Source organism: Numenius arquata, chromosome 2 (assembly GCF_964106895.1).
Source record: "Numenius arquata chromosome 2, bNumArq3.hap1.1, whole genome shotgun sequence".
Classification (NCBI taxonomy): Eukaryota; Metazoa; Chordata; class Aves; order Charadriiformes; family Scolopacidae; genus Numenius; species Numenius arquata.
This window is the reverse complement of record NC_133577.1, coordinates 2,626,801-2,640,275: the sequence shown is the minus strand read 5'-3', so window position 1 is coordinate 2,640,275 and position 13,475 is coordinate 2,626,801. Positions and strand designations below refer to the sequence as shown.

At 42.3% G+C, this 13,475-nt stretch overlaps 1 protein-coding gene across 1 annotated transcript in view; it reads right to left on the bottom strand.

The window, feature by feature from the left end:
• The window catches only part of AKAP7 (A-kinase anchoring protein 7), an 84,310-nt gene that overhangs the window by 58,085 nt on the left and 12,750 nt on the right, over positions 1-13,475 (bottom strand). The window contains exon 5 of the mRNA XM_074166984.1: positions 11,570-11,730. Coding sequence (XP_074023085.1) covers positions 11,570-11,730 — 161 coding nt within the window. The remainder of the gene's footprint in view (positions 1-11,569; positions 11,731-13,475) is intronic.

The window sequence follows — 13,475 nt, the reverse complement described above, 5'->3', positions numbered from 1 at the left end:
TAAAATAACAGCAATGAGAAAGCTGCCCATGCTGTCAGTTTTGCTGTCAAAATAGGAATTGACATTCAACCTGTTCGGGAGTTACTCTCACTGGAAGTTTTGGAAACTTCAGGAAAACTCTGAGTATATAACAGAATTGTCCATCTTCAAAAACCACTGTTCCGTGGTGAGTTCTATTACCTGGTTTTGGGTAACCTCCCACTCAGACCAAAGGAAATCTGAAACTGAAAGCTCTAAATTCTGGCACTGGATTTACCTGGTGGAATTGGAGAACGTATCAGTTATGTTGATGACTTCTGTTTGGTTTTTTAAGCTTCACTGTTGCCTTCTAAGCCAATTTCCTGTTTTTAATGTACACTTTTATCTGTCTACAGCCCAGGCCAAAGCAACTCTACTAACCTGACCTAGTTTACCATTTCCCAACTCATCTGCCCAATGTAATGTTTCATTTCTTAGAAATAAAATTCAGTGTAACTTTTGAATTACGTTCCATATTTCTTTTAGTTGAAATACTGTACATGAAAAAAACCTCTGGTTTAATTTTGAAAAAAAGTTTAGATAAAATTGATACAACCTGTGGCGAAAATAATACCAATAAGTAAAATATTTCTACTACTGAAAAACAGAAAACCTGCAAAATCTTTTTTTTTTTCCCTTTGCAAATACAACTTCCAGTTTTTCAGTAGCTATAGGTCTACCTGACTCGTACTATCCTGGAACTAAAAATCAAAATAACTGAAAAAAATAAAATCAATCCTATCTCATGAGTTTAATCAAACCTTACCATAATGATATATTTGCATTTAAGTGTATTACTTTTTGGCTTGATAGTTCAGCTGTAACAGAAAGAGCCAGTGCTTTATTCTCCCACCTGGAAGAAAACGCATTACACTGGGAAGCGAACAGCACAGATGGCTGAAAAAAAAATAGGAAAGGCCCAGGAGAGAGGAATCCAAGCACGTAAAGCTGGTTCACAAGACTCTGCCAGCTCATACTCCTGTAACAGGTCATTCCAGAGTCCTTACTCTCACCATTTTTTGTTTTCCATACTAACTATTTAAGTGAAATCACACTTACTAAGAGATATTACAAGTTTATGCATTACTTTGCAACAGAAAAGTTCTAGAAGCAGCTCAGAGTATTCACTTGGGACCTGGAGATCAAAATTCAGTTCTCCTTCTCTGCTGCTCTGATTTCTAACCTTAGGCTCCACAGTCAATGCAACTAAAGTTGGGATTCTGAAAGAAGCCAAGGAAATCAAAGACCCAAACACCATCTCTTAAAGAGGCCCAACTTGAAAATTCTCTTTCATCCTTTGCTCCTCTCTTATAAGATGCTGATGCATTTTTCAAAAAAAGAATTAGCCAACCTTTCGGTCTAACTCACAGGATGTTGAAAGGAACAACCGGATTAAAACTTGTGAGGCATTTACACAGTGGTAAGAGAGGTCATATTGCTGAGAGATGCTGAAAATACTCTACCAGAATGGAAAGGGACTGGTTGAGGTGGAAAGGGACCTCTGAGGGCCATCTGGTCAAACCCTCTTGCTCAAGCTGGGCCACCTAAAGCAGGTTGCCCAGGTCTATGTCTGGATAGGTCTGACATCTCCAAGGATGGAGACCCCACCACTTCCCTGGGAAGCCTCCATGTATGTATATATGTATATACAAGCAGAACTGCTCTAAATATACACAACTATTTAGATCTATAGACCTTAGAGCTCCTTCCAGTCCCTAAAGGGGCTCCAGGAGAGATAGGGAGGGACTCTTGATCAGGGAGGGGAGCGACAGGACAAGGGGGCACGGTTTTACATTGAAAGAGGGGAGATTTAGATGAGATCTCAGGAAGAAATTCTTTGCTGTGAGGGTGGTGAGACCCTGGCCCAGGTTGCCCAGAGAAGCTGTGGCTGCCCCATCCCTGGAGGGGTTCAAGGCCAGGCTGGATGGGGCTTTGAGCAACCTGGTCTGGTGGGAGGTGTCCCTGCCCAGGGCAGGGGGTTGGAACTGGATGATCTTCAAGGTCCCTTCCAACCCAAACCATTCTATGATTCTATGTATACATAGATATGTCTCTATACACAAGTACAGATGTATTACTTGCATATAGACAAGTATCTACTTGTATTTATTTTCAATTGTGCTGCAGGAAACAAGCCTAAATTCCGACGGAATCTCCCAACGCTCAGCTATTGGGCAGCCGCGCACACAAACACCGCCGAGCGACCGATTAACACATCAAAACAGGAGGCTACAAATAAACGTTTGATGCTTCTTCAAACCGAGATATGGAAGTTCAAATTAAGTCTTTTAGTTACGGTGTGCATGGATTTCCGTGCATCCAACCGCCTGCTGATTTCCTGACGTTAGTAAGCTAATAAAACCTTACATTTATTTAAAACTGAAATTATCTGTAACAAAGCCATTTTCTGGCTCCTTTGTTTGGTTCTCTGAACTGCATCATTTGGGGCACTCTTTGCCTTTGATGTTCCAGAACAGGATTAGTATTATCTAAACTAGGTTTACGCTACCCTGGGATATTCTGCCTCAATCTTGGGGATTGTAAGGCTTTTTTCTGATCCCTGTAAATGTGTGTTTCAGCGGGATGGTAGAACTGAACAGCAACCACACGACCTGCGTGTCTTCATTTCTGGTTCTATTTATCTTTCTAAATTCATCTTTTTTCCACACCTGGCATCTCTAATCAAGAAAAACCATAATGAAAAAAAAAAAAAAAAAAGAAAGCATAACTTCAGAGAGAGACAGCAGCTTTAAATTTAATAGATTTGCGTGTGTGTGCGTCCACACATGTTCTCGTGGAGACCTGACTTCTCCCACAGCTTTGCCATGGCACAAATTTATTAAACATCACAGGCTCAAAGGATTGGCCACACGTGCTGGAACTCCAGAGAACCCCCAGGGAAAGTGTGACATTTTACTGGTTGAGGTGACTTACAAACACAATTAGCACAACGTTTCCGTCTTCAAAGATAATGAGAAAGAAAACTGAATAGATGGAGGGGAAAGAAAAAGAATCAAAGGAAAATGTTTTCCTGAGCACAGGAAGGTTAAAAGATAACGTAATGCTATTAATATCCATGCAGCTCTTGGAAGAAGTGGCCACAAGAAGGGTTTTAAAAGAAACGGGGAAGGAAGCAAAGATGCTGTGGGCAAGGGAAAGTTCCATGAGACAGCATGAAAGTGGATTTGAAGACCAAGCAAATACACGAAGGTTAAACTTTATGATGGGGATTGCCTGGACGGGAAGAAATTAGACGCTGGTCACAAGAATCGTAGAGAGACAATGCCCGTGGGTCTTAATAAATGAGGATCTGCCATCTCTCCCCAGACATCAACATGACTAGATAGACAGGAAAATCAAACGAGCTGTTTTTTCCGTCGCTCGGCTCAGACTGACAAACGTTTGCAGCTTCAAAGTACACCCTAGAAAATTTAAGGCAATTTTTTACAAGCTCAGTGACTTCCTGGAACAAATTTTTGGACAGCTTTCAGGCTGTCTTTCATGCAATTTGAAGTACTCTGCAATACCATTTTGTACCTTATTTTTATAATGTCTAAATTACTGAATGTCATCTGCCTCTTTTACGTTTTTACGTCGGATGCAGCTGAATCCATTAGACAACTGTTTCCCCATAATTAGATTTGAAATGTGATATACGAAACTCACCCAGAACAGCTATATACTGGAAAGGCTCAAAAATTCAACAGCTACATCAATACAGAATGATTCATAGAAAAATTGCACATTGAGCCATATTCTGTAATACAAATAGCCGCCTTCTTTTCCAGAATTTCATTAGATATGGAAAACTGCTACACATGTACATTTTCTTCCAGTCTATTAATTTCTGCTTCTCTCTAAACCATGTTCCCTCAATTAAAAGGTTTGGAATTTAGAAACAGTATTCTGGCGCTTTATAGAATTTATTTTTACTTTGCACTTGAGGCTAAAGACGAGCCAAGCACAGATAACTTACAATTATAACTAAAATGTTGAGTCATGATCAAGAGTCCCTGACGAAGAATCCCTGCTCATCTCTCCTGGAGCCCCCTTTAGGGACTGGAAGGGGCTCTAAGGTCTCTCCGGAGCCTTCTCTTCTCCAGGCTGAACAACCTCAATTCTCTCAGCCTGTCCTCACAGCAGATGGACACCAGCCCTCTGAGCATTTTTGTGGCCCTCCACTGGACCCGTTCCAACAGGTCCATGTCCTTCCTGTGCTGAGGACTCCAGAGCTGGACACAGTACTCCAGGCGGGGTCTCACCAGAGCAGAGTAAAGGGGCAGAATCACCTCCCTGGCCCTGCTGGCCACACTTCTCTTGATGCAGCCCAGGATGTGGTTGGCTTTCTGGGCTGCCTGCGTATGTTGCTGGCTCATGACGAGCTTCTCATCCATGAGCACTCCCAAGTCCTTTTCCTCAGGGCTGGTCTCCAGCCATTCTCCGCCCAACCCGTATTTGTGCCTGGGATTGCCACGTCCCAGGTGCAGGACCTAGCACTTGGCCTGGTTGAACTTCATGAGGTTTGCACAAGCCCATCTCTCCAGCCTGTCCAGATCCCTCTGGATGGCATCCCTTCCCTCCAGTGTGTCGACCACGCCTCACACCTTGCTGTCATCAGCAAACTTGCTGAGGGTGCACTCTATCCCATGGTCCATGTCTCCAACAAAGATGTTGAACAGCACTGGTTCCAGTACCGATCCCTGAGGAACACCACTCGTCACTGGCTTCCACTTGGACATTGAGCCGTTGACTGCAACCCTTTGAGTGCAGCCATCCAGCCAGTTCCTTAGTTTACCTGGGGAAGAAGGTGGGCAGCAAAACTCACTTTCCATTTCTCCCTCTCTAGTACAGACTGTCAGGAAAAACAATTTTGTAAGATTAGATGTCATTTTTAGAAAACTGGTGTTAAAGGAAATGACTAGTTTGGTGTGCTACCTGTCTGGTGCAGTCCTATTAAAATATTATAATATAATGTATTAAAATATTTAAGTCAACAAATCAACATTTCTTAAAAACAAGGGGCCAAAAGCAAATGAATTATCTGCATAAACAGAAGAGTAACTTCTTCATTCATGATATACAAGCTCCCTCTGATGGTGAGACTATAACGTGCATCATTCATCCATAAACCCAAAATCTGTAAATCCCGCAGGTAAAAACCAGGATTCACCTATCCACTTTTATCAGCTTCAAATACAGTATAATTATCAAAATGAAAATTGAAGCCACACAATTCACTACCTTTTCCAAATTCACTTAGTACTTCAAATACTCTGTAGTGTAGTGAAGCACAAGAAATTAAGAGCTTTTTAAAAACCCCTGTAAGTGTCTACGTTGCTTTTAGCTCAGGATCTCTAAAAAGACTTGGTGAGTGATTAAAAAAAAGAGTGATTAAAATACTCCTCAAATTTCTGTCGTAACAGTTTCATGCTATTCCTGGTAGATAACTGTATGATGCTGATGTCTTCTCATGGATTGTTGGGAAAACACTAGCAAATCACAACAGAAAACCCGAATTAGCTCAGCTTTTCCTGACCTTTTGTCTCAACCTTACATTGACATTCTCATCACCAGACGTGCACTTACCACGATAATGCTCTGCCACGTTCAGACACTATTGGTATCAAACAATATTTCCATAATTTATGGAACTAAACGGGCTCTTACGAGAAGCTGATTTAACTTCATATTGTTTGTGTTATCAATATTTCTCCTTCAGCTTCCACGTAGAACACAAACTCACACATTAAGTCAAAATTCACCTTTGAGCATCACAGAAACCAAATATAATCCTGAAGTAGCAAAACAGTAATTCTGTAAGAAACTAAAATAAGGTCTTGCCAAAAAACAAAAGCAGCTGCAGAATAGATCTGACTTTACTGTTCCATGGACACCACCAGAGTAATTAACTACCTGCAGGCAATATTATATTTTCTTTTTCTTTCCGCCAGCTTCAGTTTTAAAATTGCAGTTTTCTCCTACCTGTACTAAGAGCCAGAATAAACTGGTGACAATAATTGGTGACATTTAATCGCTGTCAAACATCTATAACCTCTCAGCAGTACGTAGAAGAGCTGAGAGCAATCTCCACACAGATCCCACCAACAGCGGCCCAGCAGAAAAGTTTCCAATGTTTTCTCTCACAGGTGTTCCTCTAAAATAGTGTGCCCTATCCACGGAGCAGGAATAATGGCATAATTTTGACAAACAGCCTGTTTTAAATTAATATATGAAACGTCTTACAGAAAATAGACTCAGTGGCACATTTCTGCTAATATGATTCTTTACATTAGAAGGTATTAGAAAGTACTACCTCGTCTTTTCCCCAAAATGCAACACCTTCAGTAGGAGGTTGGGCCTTTAACTGACTGGCTGCTAATGTTTTGTAAAAACTGCATAAAAACTAAACTGTGTTGCAATTAACTCTGTCAGTGTAACTCTGAAAAGGAATCACAGAATCAGAATTGTCTGGGTTGGAAGGAACCTTTAAGATCATCGAGTCCAACCATCAACCCAACTCTGATAAAAACCATCACTAAACCATGTCACTAAGCGCTATGTCAACCCGGCTTTTAAATACCTCCAGGGATGGTGCCTCAACCACTGCCCTGGGCAGCCCATTCCAAGGCTTCATAACCCTTTCCGTGTCAAAATTTTTCCTAATATCCAATCTGAACCTCCCCTGACGCAACTTGAGGCCATTTCCTCTTGTCCCATCACCTGTTCCTTGGGAGAAGAGACCGACCCCCCCTGGCTACACCCTCCTTTCAGGGAGTTGTAGAGAGCGAGAAGGTCTCCCCTCAGCCTCCTTTTCTCCAGGCTGAACACCCCCAGCTCCCTCAGCTGCTCCTCACAAGACTTGTGCTCCAGACCCCTCACCAGCTCCGTTGCCCTTCTCTGGACCCGCTCCAGCCCCTCAATGTCTTTTTTGTGGTGAGGGGCCCAAAACTGGACACAGCACTCGAGGTGGGGCCTCACCAGTGCCCAGTCCAGGGGGACGATCACCTCCCGAGTCCTACTCACCACGCTGTTCCTGATACAAGCCAGGACGGTGTTGGCCTTCTTGGCCACCTGGGCACACCGCTGGCTCATGTTCAGCCGACAGTCGACCAACACCTCCAGGTCCTTTTCTGCCAGGCAGCTCCAGCCACTCTGCCCCGAGCCTGTAGCGCTGCGTGGGGTTGGTGTGACCCAAGGGCAGGACCCGGCACTTGGCCTTGTGCGTGTGTACATCTGACACACTTAGCTGAGGGGGGAGAATCCTAATGACTCTCTTGTTTATCTCACCCGTTCTGAAGAGTTCACATGGATTCTTTTGTTTAATGTTATTCCACACTCTAAGTTGCACTGCCCTGAAGGACATCTGTGTAATAAGAAATTATCTATTTTTATCAGGTTAATTACATTAAATTCTTTGCAATTTAATCTAATGAAGACTTAGTAGAAACTACTTGGTGCCTTCCTTTTCCTCCTACTCATCCCTGGCCTTTCCACTAATTTAATAAGTAAGCTAACTTTTAAAACACACTTGTATAATCTTCAGTGTTCCATAATTACAGACCTAAAAACTGTTTTTCTGGCACAAGCATCAATACAAAAACTGAATGTGCTTCCATGGATTATAGGTTACCCATTATGAACTGGGTAATAAGGGGAAAATTATGAATTATTATCATTATGAAATGGGAAATAATATTAGCACTTCCAAGAAGGCACAAAAAGATCCTCTGAAATCAGCAGTAATTCAGAAGTTAATTATGACAGTCACTAAGAAATGTTAAGACGGCATATCCTGAAGTCACATCCATTAAACATTTTCAGGCATTTTACCATTTTCTATTGCTAACGTTCAGCTCCCTACCCTGTTTCAGAAGTAAATCCAGACAAGCAAACGTCACTGTATAAGTCTGGAGACTGAACGACAGGCCTAAGGCCAAGAAATTATCTACTTGGTTGGCAAAAATAAGCACTGAAATATTTTTACTAAACAGTGGTGTTAAGTGAAAATAATAATATACAGCTGTAGTCCTAATATAAAACCCAGGTTTGCTCGTTTGCTAAATTTGACTGCCCTGAGTTTGTCTCCCAGGAAGGGCCGTTAAACTGAAAACCAAAGGTTGAAATCTGATCTCAGGTGTTACTTGTCTAATTCTGATCAAAATCTGGTTCACTAGTCTGAGATGTGATGGGTTCAGCCTCGGCTGGACACCGGGAACCCACCAAAGGTGCTCCATCGCTCCCCTTTAACGGGGAATAAGGGTTGTGGCCAGTTCATCACATGTTGTCTCTGCTGCTTCTTCTTCCTCAGGCAGAGGACTTCTCACACTCTTCCCTGGCTCCAGTGTGGGGTCCCTCCCACCGGAGACAGTTCTCCATGAATTTCTCCAGCATGAGTCCTTCCCACGGGCTGTAGCTCTTCAAGAACTGCTCCAGCATTGGTCCCTTCCATGGGGTGCAGTCCTTCAGGAACAGACTGCTCCAGCGCAGGGTGGTCACAGGTCCTGCCAGCAAACCTGCTCCAGCATGGGCTCCTCTCTCCATGGGCCCACAGGTCCTGCCAGGAGCCTGCTCCAGCGTAGGCTTCCCACAGGGTCAGAGTCTCCTTTGGGCATCCACCCGCTCCGGTGTGGGATCCTTCATGGGCCTGCTCCACTATTGACCTCCATGGCCTGCAGGTGGACATCCACTCCATCGTGGACCTCCATGGGCTGCAGGTGCACACCTGCTCCACCATGGACCTCCATGGGCTGCAGGTGCACACCTGCTCCACCATGGACCTCCATGGGCTGCAGGTGCACACCTGCTCCACCATGGACCTCCATGGGCTTCAGGGGGACAGCCTTCCTCACCATGGTCTTCATCACGGGCTGCAGGGGAATCTCCTCCAGCGGCTGGAGCACCTCCTGAGGCATCCACTGAGCTCGGTGTCTGTAGAGTATTCTCACTCCTCTCTCCAGCTGCAGCTGCACAGGTTTTCTTTCTTCACCCTTCTTAAAAATGTTATCCCAGAGGTGCTACCATCATCGCTGATGACCCCCAGCAGTGGGTCTGTCTTGGAGCTGTGTGACATTGGCTCTATCGGGCATGGGGGAAGCTTCCAGCAGCTTCTCACAGAAGCCACCCCTGTAGCCCCCCCACTATCAAAACCTTGCCACGCAAACCCAATACAGATGTGCAGAAAATCACTCATAACGAACTCCTTTATTTCTTGTAATCAAAAGATATTTGTCTCTCCATGTCTAGCAACTTATTATTTTGGAGTTCTTAATTATTAACTAGAAACTTCTCAAAACCAAAAGTTACTGTCACCAACAGAAACCATTCATCTCCTTTCACAAAAGGAACTGAAATGGAACATGGTTTATGAATTATCTGTTTATAAAACAGCATAATACAATATTCTCTCACCTTTGAAAGAAATCTAAAGACAAATTCAAGAATAAGGATGAGGATGCAAACAGTCCAAAAGACCGAATCTACCAAATACTTCTTCAATCTTGGAAATAATTATGGGATTATTTGACAACCGAAGCCTTCCTGGAACTGTAAGTACTGTTTAATTTCTACCACACTGAATATTAGAAATACTTCTCTATTGAGCGCTGCTTAAAATAATAAAGCATTACCCAATAACAGCATAAGCAATTTGGTAAGCTGGAAGCTCACACTCTTCTATTCAACCTTTCCTTAAAATCAAAGTTAAAAAATACTAAACATTTTCTAAAGGCACTTCAGAAATTAAACTAATGAATAGCTAAAGAAAGCACTGTATTAATGAAGACTTTTTCAATTTTTTCTCAGTGGCGTGACAGCAGCAGCCTCTGCCACTCTGCAAAATGTCCCATACGGGTTATTGCACTATCAAAAAATTGTGTGACCTCACATTCCTCAGAGTACAAAAGATAATTCATCAATACTGAAAAACTCTTTTAAATAAAAGAGTCTTTCCAAGGAATAGTTGGAATTGCCTGGATAGTTTCAAAGGACACCAGTGAATTGCAGACAGTACTGTTCTCTGAGAAATTTTATTTAATATCTGTAAACAACATAGTTCAAGTATGGACTCACGGCCAGATAAAAATGTTGTTTTGGTGTAGGTAATAACTGCTGTTTCTCAGTGATACTTACACTTTTTTTAATTTATATATTCCTACTGTATCTTTGGCTGGATTTTATCGGACTGGCAAAAGCAGCAGCCTGAGCTCCATTTTTAAAACAGAACTGAGAGTTCCGCTCTTGAAGTGCACATGTGGTTACACATGAATCGTAGCATGTACCTACCACATCTTTCAGTAACTTCCTAATTGCTAAAGCAAGGTAATTAACATTGAACAAATCACAGGCTGGCACCACAACTGCTCCAAAAAAATATTTCAGGCTAAAGCAGTTTGGAACCCAACCCCGTTCCTCTGGTAGATGAGTCATGTCCTTCTCCTGAATTCTGCTTGTCCTCTGGGAGTGCAGAGAAAGGCCAGTTTTTATTTTATACAGAAATGGAACTATATGCATAAAGTACATATATATGTGTGTGTGTGTATATGCACTTCTGCATGTCGGAGCGGTAATTTACAGTTAATTCACTGAGATTTCAGAGTGCTATGTGTGACATACAGGAAACACAAAATTTAGAGACTCCCCAGAGCACGGAAGAAGAAAGAATGTCCCTGTCTCTCAAAGCTCTATTCAGCATGAACACAAAGAAGAATCACAGAATGATACAGGGTTGGAAGGAATCTCTGGAGATCATCTAGTCCACCCCCCCCTGCCAGAGCAGGTCCACCCAGAGCAGGTCCCACAGGAACGTGTCCAGGTGGGTTTGGAATGTCTCCAGAGAAGGAGACTCCACCACCTCTCTGGGCAGCCTCTTCCAGGGCTCTGCCACCCTCACAGGAAAGAAGTTCCTCCTCATCTTTAGATGGAACTTCCCATGTTCAAGTTTGTGCCCGTTCCCTCTTGTCCTATCCCTGGGCACCACTGGAAAAAGACTGGCCCCATCCTCCTGACACCCACCCTTTCAGTATTTATAGGTGTTGATCAGATCCCCCCTCAGCCTTCTCTTCTCCAGACTAAAAAGACCCAAGTCCCTCAGCCTCTCCTCGTAAGAGAGATGTTCTAGTCCCCTCATCATCTCTGTAGCCCTAAAAGAGAACTATGGAATTCTGCAAGTCAGGTAAGATGCACCAAAGATACAGTTCTTAAAGTCGGTAAGTATGAATATAAAAACTGAAAGGGGTATAAAGGGTAAAAGGGGTCCACACAGGGCTTGGACCAAAACAAGGTAGGATGGAGTTTTTATATCCATCTACTAACCTGCATTATGTTTTTTACATCTGCAGTATGATTTTTATGCATGCTAAATGAAAACGTATCAGAGAACAGTGCTGTCTGTAATTCATTAATATCCTTTTGAACTATGCTAGGAAATTCATCATGTAGCCTTTGTAGTTGTTAGAGGTAAATGAATATTGACTTAATTTGCACCAACTTATCTTTGTGCTCCATTCTCAGCAAAATGTCCGTAAAGCATTTAAACTAGATGGACAAGTTGTACCTGCTATTTCCGTAAGTATAGTTTTGTGATCATTTTCTGCCAACTTCACGAATCCAACTTGATTTTTGAAGTGATCAATTCCTTGAAAGGACAATTCCACGGTTTTTCCTTTCAGGAGATCTTCTACAAAATCCTTGCTGTCTGAAAGAGCATCAGCTGCTCTGTCAAGAGGAAACAAAATATCTATGTGAAAGTCAAATATATGTAATACTGTTCACATTGCTATTAATCATTCTACCACAAATCTCACAAAGATTTTTTAGTATCAATTTATTATCTACTCAGGTGCTATTCCACTGCTTCCTACCAATGCACTCAGCATTACTATTACCATTCTATAAAGGTAAATGGGTTCATACACCCTGCTGTAAATCCACAGAAATAATAAGGCAGATGTAGCAGCAGTTCCTCAAAAGAGTTGCTCTCTGTCCTCACGGTGAGTAGAACTTAAGATGATGGTGTCTCTATTACTCTCTGCATCCCATTTAAATAAGATGCCGACTCAGAAGCATTTGGTTTTCCATTCTTAATTCACTTTTTTCATCTCTTGATAGCTCAGCTGAACACTCTAAGATTCTGCTTCATTCCAAGTTACTACAGAGTGGTACTTAATATTATGAAGAGAGGTTAGCGACTATATATATATATAATGACAAAATTATATGGAATTTACTGTTAAGCTCGTTGAGAACTGTTATTAAAAGAAGTAGTATCTAAATCGATACTTTAAGAGATAAGTAGCACGCACACATGATCTACATGTAACTTAAAACAGGAGTAAATCTGGTAACATTTTAATAATAATTTTCCTTAGCCATATTAAATGCATGTACTAGTACATGAAGTACTTGTTTCGACCTGCACTTGAAGTGATTCACATTCTTAGTGTCTTCTAGAAGAGCTCTCACACGCTTACAGGTTTCAATTCTGTTCAACAAAACTTAAACTTTTCACTGAACCAACACTGATTTTATAAACACTAGATGGCAGTGACAAGTCACAAACTCTCCAGAGTTTATTTTCCTTTTTTCTGTCCCAGTTGGATGAAAGCCATCACCACGATTTCTAAAGTAGGCTAAATTATATTCTTTAAGCTTGTACATTTACAAAAAACTCTACACATGCTTTCATTGTGTTTAACAAGGCGGACTCTTGATGAGAACTATCCATTTAATTGAAAGTCGGCCAGATTAAGGAAAATGTTGATAACAACAAAATATCCTTGAGTGATACAGTCCTTTGGTTTTTCTTAGAGGGCTTAAATCTACTACCTAGAAGTACTTAGGCTGAGAGAGTTGAGGGTGTCCATCCTGGAGAAGAGAAGGCCCCAGGGAGACCTTAGAGCCCCTTCCAGTCCCTAAAGGAGCTCCAGGAGAGATGGGGAGGAACTCTTGATCAGGGAGGGGAGCGACAGGACAAGGCGGAATGGTTTAAAATTGAAAGAGTGGAGATTTAAATTAGATATCAGGAAGAAATTCTTTGCTGTGAGGGTGGTGAAGCACTGGAACAGGTTGCCCAGAGAAACTGTGGCTGCCCCATCCCTGGAGGGGTTCAAGGCCAGGCTGGATGGGGCTTTGAGCAACCTGGTCTGGTGGGAGGTGTCCCTGCCCATGGCAGGGGGTTGGAACTCAATGATCTTTAAGGTCCCTTCCAACTCTAACCATTCTATGATTCTATGATTCACTTTAGCTCCTCTATAACCACGCTAAACAACAACGCCATTACTTGGTCCTTGGCAAAGGTATTTTTTTTTCCTTGAGCATTGTCTCTGCCACCGACCTACCCTTCTACCACCGTGAGACAAGCCTGCTCCTATGTCTTCCGTATGTTGTTATACTTAATTCCTTTCAAAAACACCCATCTAATGCCGATTATACCTGTCAGATTACTTCACAGGTAACCATGA